Genomic DNA, 20,244 nt, shown 5'->3' on the forward strand with positions numbered 1-20,244 from the left:
TTTTTTACCAAAACTCACAATGTAATAAATCTCAACAACCACAGTATGTTGAAAAAAACTTGAAGTTTTCATTAAGATTTTTTTAAGGACCAGAATATGCCATACATGGAATATTTTATACATTCCCTCACTGTATCAAAGGCGTATGTTCCAATCACATGTATAGAGCTTGAGTTTAACCTCAAGGTCCAAATCTGGCCTTTCACTGCCATTAATCTCACCTTTCACAGCCAAAAAAAGACATATATCACAAAGTAGACTCATAGTATCAGACCAGTGTGCTCTTTGCAAACCAAATAAAACTGACATACAGCTGGAAATGGCCCTTTCAAAGACCTGCTGATGGTGAAGGGGGTCTTTGTCTATTGCCAGCTAGATGAATCGAATATAGGTCTCTTTATTTACAAACACTGTCATATTTTGCTTATTTTAATGAGTGAAAGGACTATGGTCTATATAATTAAAGCTAAGTAAATCTTTAATTTATAAATAAAATTGTCTTTTTATTAAACCAACATTTTTTTGTTGTTTTTACAAAGTATTCATGTGCTACATGTGCTTGTAAGCAAATTTTACACCACTGTAGCATCCTATCTGTGGGTCAAAATCATTCAAAGGGTTAAAATGTGCCTTGGACCAAATTTCGGACATTCCTGTTGTAGAACAACAAAAAAAACTTTTTCAAAATAATAAAAACAAAATAATGTGACTATAAAATCCTCCTCCTCACTTAATAAGCCTTAAATAGCAAAGCTCAATCTTTTAGAATTTAAAAAATGTGGAATACAAGGAAGATATTTTAGTTATCAGGCTCCTCTCTTGTGGAACCAACTACCAGTTTTAGCCCATGAGGCAGACACCCTGTCTACTTTTGAGACAAGGCTTAAAACTTTCCCTTTTTATAAAGCTTATAGTTAGTGGCTCAGGTTATCCTGAGCTATCTCTATAGCTATGCTGCTATAGGCTTAGACTGCTGGAGGACATAGGGACCCTTTTTCATCATTTTGCTTCATTCTATCTCTATTTTCCAGCTCTGCAAAATCTCCAATGATATGCTCTCTCTGCTTTTTCTCATAGTAGGTTAATCTGTTCTGTTCCTGTTTGGCTGTGACACCATTCTGTACAGGGTTGTCTGCTGTGCTGCTGCCATCAACACCTTTGTTTATGGATGTTGGAGCTTGGCCTGTTTTTCAGTGTAGTCCTGTTTATCTGACTGTGACTGGCTGGAAGTGCTCTCTTTCATCCTCTGACATCGGAGCTGGCCCGGAGCTCGTCTGCCTGGCTGTGTGTTTCCTGGACAGGGCTGCCTGTGGAGCTGGTTGGCAGTTGCCTTTTGTATCTCTGCTTCTTCTTCTAAGACTGCTTCTGTCTCCTTGAACCCCAGTCGGCAGATAGCTGCTCAAACTGAGCCTGGCTCAGCTGGAGGTTCCTTCCTGTTAAAGGGGAGTGTTTCCTCTCCACTGTCACTACACCATGCTTGGTGTGAGGGACTGCAATGGAGTAAACGAGTCCATGCAATCGACTGGTTTTCCTTAGTTAAAAAAATTTGAATCAGTTATCTGGTGAACTGAAAAGTGCCTTGAGATTAAATGTGTTTTGAATTGGCGCTATATACCGGTAAATAAACTGAAGTGAATCAAAAATATCAGTGATTTCAAGTTTGCTGCGTTACATTTCCATAATTAGTTTCTGGGGTATTTACTAGCATTAAATTTCCAAGCCTGTGTAAGTAAACCATCAACTTCCAAAGATGCAAAAAATTACTGTTGTACTGTACACAACAATGAACTCTCAACCAAGGTACAATAAGTTATAGTACTTTAATCAACCAAAACAAGCAGGAGTAGATTTTTTTTAACTCAAACGGCAGCTTAAAGCCACAAAAGTGAAAAATAAACGTTTAAAGAACATTTGCAGAAAAATACTATTATATACCTCCAAACGTTCCAAAAAAGTATGTATTGAATGTATTTGGAAGCACATTCAAACACTTGATAAACTGACTCAAAACATCAACGTAAAATCCCCAAGACTTTTTACACAAATCAATCCATTGTGCGTGTACAACAAAGCACCAGCACATATATTTTTCATATAGTTATTACTCTTATACTGATTACTCTATTTCAGTAGTATCAGAAACTTAGAAAATTGGGAAATGCTGTTTTTCATAGAAAAATGAATGCAGCACAAAGGAAGAAGCCTTAATTTTTACAGAAAGCTACACTGAGTATGTGTTCTGTAAACCATGCAGCTCAGTGCTGGGTTTTTTCCATGCTTTGTGCAGATGGGCAGCATTCATTAAACCAGAGACAGACTGTCCTGTCCATCCTGACACCCAATACTATGGTCTGCAGCCTCCACATGGCTCTGTGTTAATTAAAGAGTCTCCCTGATCTGGCAGATCTGGCTGGACCCTGCAGCTGATGGGGGGCTGCAGCTTTGGGACTGGTGGATGAGGTGGAAGCCCATGAAGGGGCGCGGCCTGTTGTGTGTTACAGGGGGTCAATCGTTTGAAAGCAGAGCCATGACAGCTGAGGGTAGAAGCATGTGTGCGGCATGTTTATTTTGCATTTACCCCCTTCAGTGCAGCTGTGTGCACTGTCCTTTTCTCAGAACAACGGAACGGAACACAAAGACGCCCTCAAAACTCGCCCTCCGTCCAACCCTTCAGCTACAACCTAAGGCGCCCAATCTCAGAAATAATACACTTTGTCTTCCTCCAAACACATGCATTGTATCTGGATTGCAGTTTTAGATAATAGTAGTGATTTAAGATGTGATCTGCGTAAAGGTTATGGCCTGCATGTAACTGTTTTGACCAACCAACCAAAAAACTAAATAGGGGCAGTTTAGGGAAATCCTCTGCTCCTTGAACTGGTCAATTGCTTCTGATTCACTTTGGAGACTTTGAAAAGATTTGCTTCACTTTGAACCAAAATCAAGCTTTTCATTCACATGAAATATGTACAACTTTAATGATACTAGATTCTCGAGAAACTGGAAAAATTTTTGTTTTTGATAAATAACAATTGTATAAAACATCTGATTGGATCAAGCTGTTTTTACCTGTCCATTCTCTTTTCCTTTGCCTACAAAAATAAACGTTTTTTAAAGCAGTTTGGAAAACAAATAAAGGTAAGCAGACCCTTGTAGAACAATATACAAAATATGGTAAAATTATAAATTTAATAGAATAATTTTGAAAGAGAAAGGAATGCTACTGATGCCTTACTGTGCTTTTGACTGTTGATGGGGCTGCACGGCGATGCAGTTTTTAGCACTGTTGCATTTCTGCAAGAAAATGTGTGAAATCGCGAAACCATTGTTATACAGATTTGACGGTAAAGCTGGCTGCTGCACGCATCTTTACACGCTGTTTTACAATTCTCTCATTTTGATTAAAAAAAAACTTCCAACAGGGATTTTGAATGGAGCATCTAGAACAAATAATTCCATTTCATACTGCTGCAGCTGTTTTTTTAATGACTTCTCTTCTTTGACAACCAAACACATTCTTGTTAAATATCCAAAAAAAAGGCTGTTCAACAATGACAGCCTTTCAAGGCTTCAAAGCATCAACACACACACTCCATTCTCTGTGCCAGTCTTCCTTCATTGACGAGACGACAGCTTGTTTCTGTGTTTTTCCTGGCAGTCTGGTTGAGAAGTTGGCACATTTTTTTCAGCAAAGCAAGGGGCACATTTCGGTCTAGAGAAACTGTCCTTTTTGAAAACAAAGGTGAGTCTGTTTTGTAGCCTGCTCTCTCAGGCTCTCCGGACCGGGGAGCAACAGGCCTGCTGTGCATCTCCACACCTCCTCCTCCTTAACCTCCTCACTGTGGGCATTGGCAGGCCGAGGCATGGCATCAGGTGGATCTCCCATCTGGATCATTCTCAATCTAACCACATTTCAACTGGAGGGAGCTGAATCACTCCTGAGTTTAGAAAAAAAACAAAACTCTCCCTCAGAGTTCCTTTAACAGTCGTGCTGAAAGTGAGGAGCATCTTAACTCAATGGATGTGCCAGATGTTTTGTTTTTTTAATTTTCCTATTACATCCCCAGTATCTAGGATAAAAGGTGTGCCCTTGCTTAAAATATTGCAAAAGAAAAAATAAACATTTGGCTTAAAAATGTTAATACTGAGTTTTAGTTTCTTGTTGAATTATTTGCACAGGAAAAAGCAAAACCACAAAGAAATGAAAGAAAAAAACCCACGAGAAATTAAATAAAGTAGATATAAAACAGCACCAAACCACAAACAGCATACACTGAAAGCAATGTACAAACAACAATCAATGAACTTGGGCAAATAAGTGCATGGGAAATCCTCCTCTTTTGTCTCTCTTTAGGACTACACAACATCTCTTTCTATCAAACTTTCACACAGTGGTGATTTTTGTTCCAGCTAAAGCATTAAAAACAGGTACAGTCTGATATCCTTCTCCTAAACTCATAATACCTTTGTTGCAGCATTTATTAAGGTAGTCATATTTTCCCGCTGAGTTTAAAGTCAATTGCCCCAAACTCTTTGCTGGGTTTGTATAAGATCCCGCTTTCCAGTGTGCATCGACACATCATGTTGCCCAAGAAATGGCAGCACTGTGCTCTTTGGCTTTCATACGCAAAGCTGCAATACTGGAGGATTTGCGATCTGGATCCATGTTGAGATCATATGAGTTGATGCTTGCAGACATGCCGGGAGATCCTCCAAACAGGCTGCCCATGTGAGGCCCAACGTGTCCTCCGGGGCTCGGGACACCCAGGAAATCGGAGACCCCGCTGGCAGAGTGGGGGTGGGGGGTCATGCAGGTGGTGACGGTGTCGCAGGGCACGACGCAGCCAGGGACGGGAGATGCTGCACTGTTGGCGCCTATCCAGGACGGGTTCTGGATCTGAAACATTAAGAAGTAAACTCCTTTAAGTAGGCAAAGAGGTGTTCTTTCGTGGATGAAATATCTTTAATGGTTGTGTAGTCCACTTCTCTGCAGAAAGCCAAAATTTAAAATATATATTAAAGCTATTAAAAAAATAACTCAGTTTTTCCAATCGTTTGATTTACACAACCCCGAAAAACTATTTTGTTTTTTTGATACAGCAATATTATATTATGGACCTGATAATAATAAGAAAAAAAAGCAAACCTAACCTTTGCCTAGCAAGCAAAGATACTTTCAAACAATGTCTCCACAATGTTCTAAAAGGAAGAATGTAGAAAAAGTTGCAACAGGGAGAACCTTAGCCCTGAGACAATTTAGAAGCAAAGACTTCTGTGGAGATTCATTAGGCATAGACGATGTCTAGAGTAGGGGTGTGCAAAATAATCGTCATGATGATGCATCGTGATTCTAATTTTCGTGATATACTGCATCGATTCTTGACGCCAAGTATCGATTATTAATTAAAAAAAATAAATAAATAAAATTGCATGAATGGTTGGCAAACATCAGCCAAAAACAAGTGTAATACAACTTCCAGTCCAGTAGATGTCGCTGCAAATGTGTTGACGCACGCTGCCTTGTGTCACAAGCATTTCCGGCCGCGGGATACTGTGCAGAGTCATCCAAAAACAAAACATGGAGGAGAAAATATTGCAATGCATCGCAATAAATCAAGTACCGTGATGCATCGTGATAGAATCGCATCGTGGCCTGTGAATCGTGATTCGAATCGAATCGTGACTTCTTTGGCAATACCCACCCCTAGTCTAGAGTCAAGGTTTCAGAAGCCACTACATGCAGATCAGCCCATCTGTGAAATGAAGTATAACTATTACATTCCTTGCAATAAGCCACAACGATTATCAGAAACATCCCACCTGAAAAAGGAATATGCAGTTTGTCTGTGATCAGTGGTTTTCCTTATCCATCAATTGTCCAAACTAAATTATACATGCAGGGTCACATGGGGCTGTGCTCATTGGACGAGAGGTGAGGTACATGGTCATGAATAAACATGGAGAAAAAGCAACCTCCACTTGTATAAAAATGGTCATCATACCAAGGACTTCTTGCTGCTAGATCAAAAGTTCTAATGTTCCACTTTCAATTTTAAAGAAATTCAAATGTTTCCCTATTAAAAATATATATATTTTTTAATTGATCTTCTAAAACTTTTCAAAATACAGTAGTAGCCATTCTGGCCCTTCCCAGAAAATGCCAGCCAGATGGCAGCCAACTTCCAGCCACTGGAGTAACCCCCTTCTTCTCCTGGGCATGCATATTCCTTTATTCTGACTCCCCCCTTTCACTGAATTACACGGTCTGACCAGAAAATTACACTTCTCTTTAGATCTTAAAGTCCACAGATCATGACACAATGAATATTTTAGTACAAAGATTGATGTTTAAAAATGAATCTTAGGGGACCAGCCAAGGAAAAGGGGAAATTTTGAATGGCTACTAATGTATTTGAAGTGTTTTACTCTTTGTAATCAATCAAAATGAAAGATCAATCTCACATTTTAATAATCATATCAAGCTACACTATATTGTCTAAAGTATTTGCTCATCTATCCAAATGATTGGGATCAGGTGTTTCAATCACTTCCTTGGTTAAGGACAAGATCAAGCTTCTACATATGCTGACTGCTGTTGCAAACATTTATGAGAGAATGGTTCGTTCTCAGCAACTCTGTGAATTCCAGCATCAAACTATGATAGAAGCCACCTGTGCGACAAATGCAGTCGTAAAATGCCCTTTCTCCTAAATATTCCACAGTCATCTGTCAGCTGTATCATAAGAAAATTGAAGTGTTTGGGAATAACAGCAACTCAGCCACAAAGTGGTAGGCCACATAAACTGACTGAGCTGGGTAAGCAGATACTGAACGCATAGTGATAAGAGGTTGCCAACTTTCTGCAAAGTCGATCACTTCAGATTAGTTCAAGAACAGAAGGCTTCAGGAGATAGGGTTCCATGACCAGGTAACTGCATTCAAGCCATACATCAACAGGTGCAATGGAAAGCAGATGCCATTGTGTAAAGCAAAACGCCGTTGGACATCAGAACAGTGGTGACACATTCTCAGTTTAATGAGCCAGTTTTATCATCTACAACTCAAACAAACTTCACATTTGGGTTGCAGGTTCTGTTTGTTGTTAGTGGAAAGTAACTGAAATAGTATTTGAAATCAGGATGTGCTTACTAAAAAAAAAAAAATGAACAAAATGTGTGAACATGAACAAGCTCTGAAAACCAGTTTTCTATTTTCACTGCTAGAATGAAAGTTCATAACTTTTAAGATAAAAACTTTTACTGGAAAATTATTCAACTCAACTTTGACCACTTTACATGTTTTAGATTTTTAAATGTAAATGATTAACTAAATTAAAGGAATTTAGTTATCTTTACACTACTGCTGCTGACTACTATTGCATTGGTACTATAAAAAAATCAGCAAGAAGAAAAAAGAAAAACTAAATAATTATATATTCAGATTTTTTTATTTCAAAGTTTAGGTTACGGCCTTGGTCTCTAACTCAAAATCTGGCCCTTGAGGATCATAGTTTGAGGCCCTTGGTTGGGGGGTGTTTCTGTACCTGTGCGTAGCTCTCAGGACGCGTTAGAAGAGGGAGCTCGTAAGCAGTTGAGAAATGTGTTCGGACCTGCTGCATCTGACCAAATCGTTCTCGCTTTCTCCACTTTGCTCTCCGGTTCTGGAACCACACCTGGGAAGAAAAATTAACCAAACGTTAAAAAATAAAAGCTAAAATACAAAATTTGAAAGGCCATTAGGAGCCCAGCTTTCAGGTGTATGTTATTTGGTTAAATGTGACTGTTTTAGCAGAAATAAAAGTGCTACCACAGCTAAACACACTTTGACATCTAAAGGAAATTCTTTTATCAAAATGTTTAAGCCGGAAACCAGATCCATCAAAAATAAAGCCATCTTCCTTAGTGTAACTAAGAGGCAATTAAAGCAGCATGAGTGTTTCTGAGAGGCTGAAAGATCAGCTGGTTGACATGTAAACAATGAGCCACAGGCATTAAAATGAGGTGTTTATGACTTTGCAATCATCTCACCTTTGCTTATTTGTTGTTGACCACAACATCTGCTTCTTCTCTTCCATAATTCTCTTTGACATCTAAATCTGAATGTGTTTACGGTTAACTTGAATGTGTTTGACTTTCCATTAGAGAATCTCAAGGTAATCAAAATGCATTTTTTTTCCTCCTGCCTTGTAATCACCATTTACATTTTTTTTTCAAGCAAATCTAAACATCTAAGTTGAACATTTGATTGTATTCCCTCCTGAGAATCTTTTGGTCCCTACTGATCTTTACCTTTCTGGTTACAAATCAAACCAGCCTAACTTTTCTGTATGGTGCTCATCGGATACAAAGCATCTGCCCTTTGCTCACATGCCTCACGGACGGGGCAAAAGGGGAAATTGAAAAGTGAGATGGGTTTATAATTGGTGTTTGTTTGGATTTTCCCTTTTAATTTCCTGAAGGCTTTCAGACACTGTCTCCTTCTAAATTAAAGAAGCACACAGATTTGAGACCATAATCCTTCCTTCCTTGATGTTTGATACGTCTTCTTTTGAGCTCAGTCATCACCACCCAGTCTGAGCACCTCTCTGAAAGGGTTACTTTATGGATTTCTTGTAATGATTGTGCATGCCACGCTCTTCCTCAAATCCTGAATACCTTAACATCTCAGTGTTTGCCTGGCTCTGAATCTGTTGGCTATTATGCAGCTCTAACATATTTCTGTGTTGCACACACCGCCTTGTGACAGTAATTGGTAAAGACCTTGACAGCTTAAGTAGCTGGTAGACTCTCAATGAGGCTTTATTTATGTTACTGCCCCAGAGAGAAAGAGCAGAGAAATACCAAACTAGCCTCAGCAGGAGGGCTGTACAGGGGCTGAAAGCACTTTGAAGTGAGAGCGAGGCTCAGAGGATTGATAACCGGCCTCCGCTGTCACTCATTTCACCTTCAAAACAAAGAAGGAGGAAAAAGAAAAGGGGCTGCTAAGCTTGGACTCCCATAAAACTCTAATAATATTACAGTGATGCGCTGACCAATGTTTACAGCCATCATAGGAAAGTTTTACTCTTATTTTACTCTAAATATCTCTGCATGGAGGGGTATATATTCCCTGTGAAGTAAGTACAGGGAATATATAAAACCAGGGGACCATGTTAAAAAAAGGTATAACTTGAAACCGTTATCTGTTCTCATATAAAACTCTGAAAATTCTTAAATACAGCAAACCTTTCTGTGCTGCTTTCATGACTCTAATAAATTTTTATCGCCGTATTAAATTGCACAACTTTTCTTTCCCATCAGCTATAAATCTGAGGTAAAGTATTTATTTGTGCAGCTTGATCTCAGAACACAATGGCAAAGGTAAAGTACATTTACCTTTCCTAGTGATAAATCATTTTGTTTCTTCCATTGTTTGATTCCTTTTTCATGCTGGAAATCTGTTACTTCTAAAAGCTGAATGACAGATGGAGACTTTCTTGTTTTGTTAGTTGTTTTTTTATTTGTTCTTTCTCTTGCAAACTGAAATGTTTCCATTGGTTTTGTAGGACTGATTTGTAAGCAGTTATTTTGGGTTAAAAAATAAATATTATAGGTTTTCTCAATCCCTTTCAACAGAACTGGTGCAGCTCAGTTTATATCCCATCTATTTGTCTCTGCCCGTAATAACCTTGTGATGGCCACTCTTGAATAACAGCTGTGTTGTTTTAAAGTGGCTTTGTAACTAATCTGGAGGTGTGAACAGGATCATTGTCCAGTTCGGAAAGCAGGTATGAATCCAGGCCTTCACTTCTCTGATCTTGGAAGTTGCATCAGCGTTTAAATACCACGTTTCTACCTAATTGCTTAGTCAGTTTTAGAAAGTGCACTTGTTTTTGGCTCCTCAGGCTTAAAAGTTCCCTCCTTTGTTTTCAAGTGGAGCATCTGTCATTACCCTTTGAGTTTTAGTTTGATCTGTCCACAGGATGTCTCCAAAAGTATAGCTTGTATTGCAGATTAAATGTGCAAACAGTTGGATAGTAACAAGTTACATTTGCTTGAGTAAGTTTCAGAACGAAATGTACCTTAAAGGAGGGGTTGTATTACTTTTTTCTATTACCTGAGTAAATTATATGGTTACTCTACCAACTGTGAGTAACTTTCGGAGCAGGGGAATATGCAGAAAACTGTACATATTGTCATTGAAATGTCTTTATCCTTCCTAGTATAAATTCATTACATGTATCACTCTCAGAATGGTAATTTATTCAATAAAAAAATAACAGTGATCCCAAAAGTGAAATTAAAGTGTTTTTTTAAAGCTTATGTTGAAGAATTTGAATTGGAAAAGTGTTTCTTTTGCCAAAATTTGTTTAAATTGTATTTCATACTTAAATAAATAATAATTTGTGAAAAACTTTCTGTCTGATTACAAAAGTTTAAACATGAAAGCAGATATTTTTAGCCAACAATTACTCAGTAGACTAGCCATTTTACCAAGTACCATTTTATGCTTACTTGAGTAATTTCTTGGATGATAACTTCCTACTTCTACTTGGGGGGGGGAATGAGTAAAGTAGTGTATATTCTTACTTAAGTAAAGATTTGGGTAGTCTACCTGCCTCTGGTTAAAGTTACAGATTTCCTCCTGCTGGGTTTCCTTCAGGACTTATTTGACTGTGGATAAATATCCTAACTGCTTCAGCATCAGTTTGAAATTGAACATTTCACATATTTATCTCTGAGATACTGAACCTGTCTCCATGTGGATGAAATGAAGGCTCAACATTTCTAAAGTTTTAACGCTTGTATATAGCTGTGTAAATAGAGAAAGGTAGCATCTTCAATCCATGGGATGAACAACACATTTTATGGCTCCACAAACCTCTTCCTGTTTTTTAGCCTGATTTCTTTTATTTTGTTCATTTTTGATGGGTTGGCTTAAAGTCCTTGTAGAGAAGTGTCTCCATTTAACTATAAGTTGTTTTTTTTAATAACCATAAGGGCTGAAACAATGAATTGGATGAAACCTGATAAAAGATTATTGAAATAAATGTCAACTAATTTAGTAATTGATTAATAGTTAACTGCAGTTAAGATACTCTCAAACATGCCTGTAGCTGTCAGAGAGACCCACTTAGAGTAGCGATTACACCAAAAATAAAAAATAAATATTTTGCATTTAAGATCAAAATCTTTTTCGTCTGTTAATATCCAGAACGGAAACAAAAAAACTGACATTTTTAGATTCAACTGGTTTTATTTCTCAAAAAGTCTTCTTTAAGGAACCGTTGCCTATCCGATCATTAAACGATTAATCGAAAAAATATTCGACAGATTATTATTATTTTTTTTATCCTTAAATGCAGCCCTATCTATCATAAACTTATAAACTTTCAAAAAAACATGGTCTTCTCTTTCTCGTAAAGATTCAAGGTAATGTTAAAATATAATCCTGCACTTATTCTGGCATTTAGCAAATCATTTTGATAGTGGGAATCCTAAGTGTGCTTAAACACATACATTTATTAGTCTGATCTACTGTCAGACAGACAAAGGGAGCTTGATACTGCAAGATTAAAATGTTTGATCTGAAAACAACTTGAATTTAAAATGAAGACAACTTCACATGATAAAGTATAAGAATGCAGACATTTCTTAAATCTTTAATGCTCTGAGTGTCCCGTCTCTGTCTTTCTGTCAGTAGGATCAGCGTACTTTACCTGTATACTTATGCACACACCTGCGTTTTCCCAATGAACTCCACATCAGATTCCATCTCAGTTTTCTGGTTTATCAGAGCAGTAACTCTAAGAGATGTGATGCTATGGAAACCTTTGACCCATGACCCCTGACCTTCACATGTAGTGTATGAGATTCTGATCTAAACTCGCCCACTTCCTTTGAAAACCTGAGACTGAAAAAGCAAACAACTCCAGGCCCCGGCGTTGTTTAAAAGAAAGCCCCCTGTAATTTGGTTTGCATGTACAAAATCTGTATGTTTTGAAGTATCCTCTTTACCAGCAGTTCTGTTTTCTTTCTATTTATTTTACTCCAGATGAAGACCTGATGAGCAGTGGTTTATCCTGCTGTGTGTGAATTTCCAGAGTGGTGCACAAAAAACCTTCCTCTTACTGACAAGGCGTTTGGTGTCTTTTATCTGTTTAACCTGAGTATTTAAGAGGACTGCTAGACGAGCCGATGGCTGTAAAGCTTCATCCATCTGCATCTGGCGGGTCAGTGATAGCACGAACTGGAGACCGGTTGCCTTCAGACTCTGGGTTGAGTTACAGCCCTGGAGGCCTCCACTGATTTCCTGTTTTTTCCACTCACTGCCTCAGGTCATCATGTGGAGGATTGTGTTTTAGTCAGTCTCCTATGCTGTCTGAGTTGACGTTCATCAAAAGAACAGAACCAAAAATGTAAAAATGTGACTTCTGGCTAAAGCAAGCCTAAGTATTCTTATAAGAGTCATGCCTAACCAATAGAAAACCATGGGAAAGGTTTCACACCTCCCAGAGACCACAGCAGGGACACATTCTTGTCTGAACGGGACCTTAATGAAAGAAAAACAAGGAAAATCCAGGGGCTTTTGTCCTCATCCACATGTACCTCACAAGGGCACGGTGTAGATCTGATGGAGGTCTGTCACTGCTCTCTGATGCTGGAATGCATTGCAACAGTTGTAACCAGTCTCTAAGCTGATTGTGCATAAAAGGTCAGAGGGACGCTGTAGGTCCCAGACCAGAGAGAAACTCATGATTCAAGAAAAAAATAATCAAAACATTGATAATGTAAAGGATAAAGCCACCAAGACGATCCTAAGAAAAAAACCCAGCAGAGCCATGTGTTGATGAAAGTCTGCTCTCTCTTTAAAGTGCACATATGAGGCCCAGGCAGCTCAAACCTCAGCCCCTCTGGGCCCCTGGCCTCTGTAAGCTCCCACTCCCCCACACTCTTTTTCTCCACTCCCACATTACCAGATAAATCTCTCATGGTGTTCTGTGAGTGACTTTATCTTTGCAGATGCTGAAGGATTCAGGAGGTTTTGTCCACTTAGCTGTGTTGGCTGCCTAGTCTTACCTGGACTCTGGCTTCGGTCAGGTCGGTCCTCAAAGCAAGCTGCTCCCGGGCGTAAACATCGGGATAATGCGTCTTTTGGAAAACCTTTTCCAGCTCCTCCAGCTGGTAGCTGGTAAACGTGGTGCGATTACGTCGTTTCTTGCCCTTGTTGCTTTCACCACTGTCAGATTTTTCCAGAGGACTTGCCAAGTTGTTGCTAGACGATCTTTCAGGGGCCGACTTGACACCCTGATCCTTTACCGCCAGATATCTGGAGTCCATTCCAGGAGGATCTGAGTCCGGGGCCAAATCAGAGTCTGTCAGACCAGAACTGTCCTTACCTGCAGAGACAGGAAGTGTGTGAAACTCTTAAAAGTGGCTTGTTATGGCCAATAAATAGTGCAAAAAAGCTCTTTGGGAATTTGTCACTACTTAATCCAAGAAAAATCTCCCCATTAAAATCTTAGTATGATATTTTTTGATCTGAGGCCATCAAAGAAGATTTTCCTCCTAGGAATAAACATGTATCATCCTATTAATGCCATCTAAGCATCAAGCAGAAGAAAACAAGAGGCCCTTTTGTCTAAACTTCCATTATCTGGCCTCTAGAACTGAGGATTTCTTTGTGTGATCAATATTTTGATTTATGAGGTTTAGTAGGGTGGAACAAAGAAATTTCTCACTCTGTGTGATAAAAAATGTTGTTGTGAAATGTATGCGCTCAGAAAACTGGATGCTTACACCGTAGGGCCGTTCTATTTTCTATGGAACTTAAAGTTGCAGAATTCCTGACACGATTAAAGACTTCTAAGCCGCTGGATTTGTCCACTTCAGGCAGACTCATAAACACCTCTTCTTTGTTTCTCCATATTTAGTTGCTATTTGTGCCAAATGTTTTGGAGAATTTAATGTAGCTGACAAGTCAAATCTGCCACAGGATTAAAACAAATTAATTGCTGTCAGCTTGTTTCCAGAGATTCAAGAAGGAAAAAAAGGAATATTTTTTTCTCCGTCAGCTGTACTCATACTTGATCTCTTCATGGCTACAGTTTAACTGTAAAAAATCTGACAGATTTCTCATCCTAAATTTCGACAGGTTTCCCTATTAATTTCTGTACTCATTTTTAAATATAGTCTGATCCAGGCAAAATAAAAACACTGCTAAGGCATCAGCTAGGAAAAGCAATGGACATGGGAACAGTCTACTCAGCTAGAGGTGTCTCACAAGTTTCAGTATTTAACAAAGTTATTTTCTAGGACTGCTGAGACATAACACTTATCTGCTCAACTGAGAATTTATCAGATGTACACAAGCTTCTAAAGTACTGACAATATCTCACTCAACTGCCGCCTGTGACTTCTCCTCTATTTTAAACAAAGTGACCAAAAAGGACAAATCACCAAAACACCAGTCGAAACATACAAAAAGTGATCAGAATGAATAAAAAGGATTGGATTGTTGCAATGTCAGTAAACTAATGTCAACTAATTATTGAGAAGTGCATAATCATTTCTGAGAAGCCATTTAAATTGATATATAAACTGAAAATTTATGTTTAAAAAAAAATAGTATTCTTTTAAGTTTCAGTGGAAAGAAACTAATTTTAAATCTTAATTTAGAGTATGCAGAGTATCGTGGAGTACCTCAAGGTGCTGCTCTGGGGCCTATATCTGTTGTTACCTGCTTTTTCATTAGGCCAGATCAAGCTTTATTGTAATCTCTTCACTGATGTCATTCAGCAGCTTCATTAAAATGCCCCTAAATAGTCCTCCGTAATTACCTTCCTGACTTATAGGTAGTGGAGCAAATATAACTGCAGCTAATTTTTGGAAATGAAATAAACTTAATTATTGCATCAGGCAGTACCATCCCTGCCATTAAACCAGTCTAGTAGGTCTAAAACTAGTTTTTTTTTATCTTACAAACACCATGGAAGTAGGATAACTGTGCTGTGTGGCTTAATTTATGACAATATTTCACGGTTTGTCTTCACACATAAAAATGACTGTAACGTTAAGATGGCAGCTCTTTCTAAAGAAGTTGAATTCTGAATTCAGCTGCAGTTTTCTGATGAATCAAAGAGAGATAATCATAGAAATGCATCATATTTAACACTGGCTACCCTACCTTTAAGATTTATTCTTCATTACAATTCATTCTGAAATGTTGGGGTTTATTCTGGTCCTCAAGGGCTTTACATGGATTGGTTCAATCTTGTATCACTGATCTGATTATATAACTCCTCTTGCTCATCAAACTAGAAACTTGTTAACTTTCATTTCTCCAACTGAAAAAGGAAAAAATCTTTTGTTTTTATTTTATTTTATTTTTTTACTGCACACATTGCAACTGCAGTAGTTTATTTTATGTGGACACTATTTGCAATTGCTGAGGGCCGCATTGGAACTGAACTGCAGTTGTTTTACAGAGTATTTAAGGAAACCAAACAAACAATGAGATGTGTATTTCTTTTAACCTGAGTGTCTGAATGTTACATTTAACCTTGTCCAACTGCAACTATATTTACACAACCTGGGATGGCTGCTGTAAAAAGCATTTAGAATAAAATAATTCACCAATAGGTAAAAGAAAATGGTATTGATAGAGAAACACAATGGTGTAAAGCTGTTGTGGTTCTAAGAGAGAACAGCCATCTAAAGGGGAGGCTCACCCAGGGTGTCATTCCTCTAGCAGCAAGCCTGATTTCAGCAAAAAAAATAAAAAATAAAACACCTTACTAACTGAGAAGGTGTTTGAGAGAAACGATCTGCAGTTGCTTTGAATTTGTTAAAATTTTCACATGTCAAAACACAAAAACCTGAATAATAATTTTGTACTTCTGTTTTCAGCCTCACTTTATACTGAAAAATAGTAGCAAACCTATTATAAGAAAAACTGTTTGCTCACATCGTATTTGGATTTTACATTACTCATATAATATTTTTCTATTGCATAGCACGATATTCTATTTCATAAGTTTATAAAACTTTTAAAAACTTGATCTGGGTAGACCAGTTTAATCCTATTCTTTATTCCACAAAGGGCTTCAACTATAAATGCAGGTGCTAATTTATGAAATAATTATTTATGTCTTATTTAATTTAAATTAACCAATAATGACATGGTGCTGATGTATAACAACACATTTTTTGGTACAATGCTGACTCCATATATTCTTCCTTTTCAGGTATGGACTGTGTCCGTCAGCACATTAAGCACCACTAGCAGAGAATGAGGTTGGGGCTATATAAAGTGTGGATGTTGTTCTACTTTTTGCATCATAGAATCAGATGTGTGTCCAAATTACTGCTCCAATGAAACAACTATTTGTTTTTCTAAATTTGAGGTTTAGGTGCACCAACCCTAAATGATCACCGTCCCTCATTCTAGGCACACGTTATATATCATCTGGAAGTGCTTTTTCTGAAGAGATATAGCTGGGCATACAGACCTCTGGATTTAACAGGAATTGCTCTTGATTTTAGCCTTTCAGAAGGAGGCTAAAATCCAAACTCAAGCTTCTATGAGAAACATGAACAACACAGTTTGTGATACCGTCATGTTGCACCTGACATCTCTTCCTGTTGTGCTTGAAAGGAGCCAAATGTCACACTGCTGTTACGTCATACTTTCTTTATTGGGACTGGTGGTTCCCATAAAGCACAGGTTCTAGCCTGTCAGAAATAACGAGACCCTGTTTTGATCAAAGGATTTTGCTTAAATAGCATCGCTTAAGTTTTTTGGCATGAATATGATATTGTAACAGTCTCCTGCTTTTAATCCAACCAAATCTTTAACAGGTGAGGCACATATCAAAGCCAACCTCTTGTGAAGGAACGCGGTATGCATAGACAGGGTCAAGATGCAACCTCCGTCAATGACTTGAGGAGTCTGTATGCTTTGCTTTTGATTTCTAAACATGAAACAATAAATGCAGGTAACCCAGCACCATGAGGCAGAGGCATCAGCAGAGGATCATCTAATTTTCAATTTTAACCTGACAAAAAATTTTGCAAATGGTCTTCCTCTGTAGAAGCATGAAGTTCTGTTTTCAGTGTTCAGCTGAAAGTTAAAGACAATCCGTGTCCCTGTAGTTACTTGCCCAAAGAGAGGATTTAAAAGTGATGATAAAATACCTGTTATAGAAAATTTACCCTAACGGTGTAAAGGCTAACCCTGTCTGTTTCTAAAAGCAACAGTTTTATGTTTACTAAACCACAATCTAATGAGGTGAGTTTGTGTGAATGTCAATGAACAAGTCCTTATAAGCCGGTCGGCCAAAGCGGCTGGGACAGATATCACTGCTGCAACATCAAAGTGTAATTTTAACAGGCCGTAAAGCGACAGGGCACCATCCCTGGCTTTTTACTGACTGCCCTGACCGGGGTCAGCTAACAGTGTTTAAAAGGAAACATGATAAATAACACAAATATTGTCAGGATGAGAGATTAACAACATGCTTGTCAAACAGAGGGGGAGATATTCAAAGTAGGACCTAAAGAAGATAAAAACCAAAAAGAGGAAATGCATGAATCTGAATTACTGTTATTATGATTTTACTTACACTGTAAAAAAAAAATAAATAAAAAAATAAAAAAAATTGGCAATGTTGGCCACTTGAGGGCGACAGAAGCTGGTTGCAATCAGCAAACAGAACACAGAACTGATAAAATTATCATATACAAAAAACAAAAACAAAAAAAAAACTGTAAAGACATTTGATTATAAATAGAGTAATTATCATCACTTAGCTGAGTTATTAGCACATGAAAAATAAAACTGTAGAGTTTAAATCTAATCTGCCTGTGCGTCCCTGTTTATTCTTCAACAAATCTATGTGAAGACAGTGTTGGTCTGCACAAACTCTATCTGTGCATATAATCACACACAAAACCCCCCGATTATTTGAGTTTTTCATTAAATAAATCCACAATTGTATGACTCTGCTTGAAAAGAATATTGTAAGAATTTAAAAAGATTTAAATGTCTTTAACCACTAGTTCATATCAACGTTTTTGACTTGACAGTTTTCAAATATGAACAGGAGACAAAAAATACCATATTTTTTGCTTTTTTTACTTTTAAAAAACCTACAAGCGTCACGTACTAAAATGCCTGCATTTAAAAGGCCCGAGTTTCTGACAAAAAAAGCAATGAAAACATCCCTCCTCTGCTTCAAAAAGCACCGTGGATGATAACTGTATGAAACCAAAATATTTTGATGAATTAAAATCCCACTTCGCACACACTTATTCTATCTTTTACAATTTTCTATCTAGAAGTCACACCAACTCAGTTTAAAATATGTTTGCCCATGCAGTAATCATAGCAGAGCAATATTTTAAACATCTATATGTAGTGAATCCGCTCACCACCTAAATGGTTTATGTTTATAAAATTGAAAAGAAGGATTTGGGATTAACGCAAACCAGAAGACCACTTCTTTATACAGAGGTTAAAGGTAATAAGAATGCACACGCTGCATAAACACATCAGTGCTCCAACTAGAGACTGCACTGCTGCGAGAAAACAGAATTCACAAAGATCTGTGGATAGGTATCGAAAAGCCTTCACAAAAACTGAGCCAAAGTCCAGTTTCCTTCCAATTTAAGCCTGTTTCTGGTTGCCATGACCCGGATGACTGAAAATCTATTTTTTAAGGTGCTAATTTAGGGAGCAAAAAGTATCAACTTCCTCAATGCATTTGTCTCAAGGTTATCTCTGCGAACTGTGGCTAGAAATATGTAAAAATCCAGAAAAACAAATAGAAATCTCCTGTAATTTTGTTCCAGCACGGTAACTCTAGACATCCTCTCTACACTGCATAAAAAATTGATATCTAAATAACAGATTTTTTCTTAAAAATCAGTGCATTTGTTCTTGAATTGAGGACATAAGTGAGATACTCTGCCAATGGAACAAGACAATTTACATTTAAAATAAGAAAAAGCAACCGCATTGTCTTATTTCAAGTGCATATTATCTAATAATCTTATTTAAGACTAAAAATACTGATTCCATTGGCATATCATCCCATTTACCTACTAAAATGAAGGGTACAAGAGAAGACATTTTTGCTTATTTCTTAACCATTTTTGCAGTGTAGAAGCAATCTCTGTGAAACCAACTCAGTAACACCAAGTTTTTACCACATAAACAAATGAGAAAAAATTAAAAAGTAATACGTCTAATTTTTGTAAATTAACTTAACACATTTTGCTAAATTCTGCAGCCAAGCGTTTAAAATGTACTGCGTTTAAATGATTAAACTGTGCAGAATTCATAATGCTCAACATACTAACCTTTGAGATTTTGACCTGGCTTTACACCGAGCATTAAAAACCTTTAATTTGCTCTGTCTACCTTATCCAGTCCTGCTTCTGTATGAGACTTCAGTTTACATGACACAGCCTCGCCGAGACCAAAAGAACTCATGGACTTCACAAGCTTTTTTCTGTCCCACTGCTCTCACTCGACCATGCAAACTCAGACTAATGTAAATTATCCTGCCAAACTTTAGAGCAAATGGTAAAACGATCCTGAGTCCTTGTCACCTCCACTCATGTCAGGGACTTGCTGAAGCGTTCCTCGACCTTCCGGGCTGCGGGCTGGTTCCCATTACGCCCTGCTCCAACCAATCTGTACAGACGACTGTTATCAGAGACTAAAGTGGTTGTGTTGTTCAAAAACTGTAAAAGAAACCAAAAACCAAGAGGAGTGACAAAATCTCACTGGGCGTTGAAATCACCTAAAGTGTTTAATCACCTCTGAGGGCCCGAAGAACAACATCTCCAGCTTGCAGAATTATAATGGCTAAATAAGCAAAGACTGAGCTTTAATGTGTTTAGTTTGCTACAGGTCTAATATGACAAACCATCACAAGCATAAACCTGTTACAATAGGGCCCACAATTTAACTCAGCTTGTCTTACTTGTCCTATTAAACTGATGTCCAATGCTGAATACTACAGGTAGTTTTTCTTTGACACGAAAGACATTCAGCTTGGGGATTTGGAAGATTTTCTGCTATATGAAGCGAGAAGGACTCACCCTCTTCTCCAAACAGACAAAAGGCAGAGAAGCCAAGTTAAAGGTCAGCACCCGCAGATACTGAGGGAAGACACTAAGACATCAAAAGAGGAAGTCTCTGGAGATTCACAAGGACCCCTAGTAGCCTGCAGGGAGACTGACTATATATATTTTTCAT

General features: G+C 37.9%; 1 protein-coding gene across 1 annotated transcript in view; it reads right to left on the reverse strand.

Annotated features, from left to right (window-relative positions):
- Window positions 1-1,643: 1,643 nt before the first annotated feature.
- alx4 (ALX homeobox 4) overlaps window positions 1,644-20,244 on the reverse strand; it is a 22,895-nt gene continuing 4,294 nt past the window's right edge. The window contains exons 2-4 of the mRNA XM_015376011.1: window positions 13,059-13,378; window positions 7,544-7,672; window positions 1,644-4,897 (exon numbers count right to left, since the gene is read on the reverse strand). Of these exons, the coding sequence (XP_015231497.1) occupies window positions 4,580-4,897; window positions 7,544-7,672; window positions 13,059-13,378 (767 nt within the window). The 3' untranslated portion in view covers window positions 1,644-4,579. The remainder of the gene's footprint in view (window positions 4,898-7,543; window positions 7,673-13,058; window positions 13,379-20,244) is intronic.

Source organism: Cyprinodon variegatus, unplaced genomic scaffold, assembly GCF_000732505.1.
Source record: "Cyprinodon variegatus isolate N-32 unplaced genomic scaffold, C_variegatus-1.0 Scaffold128, whole genome shotgun sequence".
Lineage (NCBI taxonomy): Eukaryota > Metazoa > Chordata > Actinopteri > Cyprinodontiformes > Cyprinodontidae > Cyprinodon > Cyprinodon variegatus.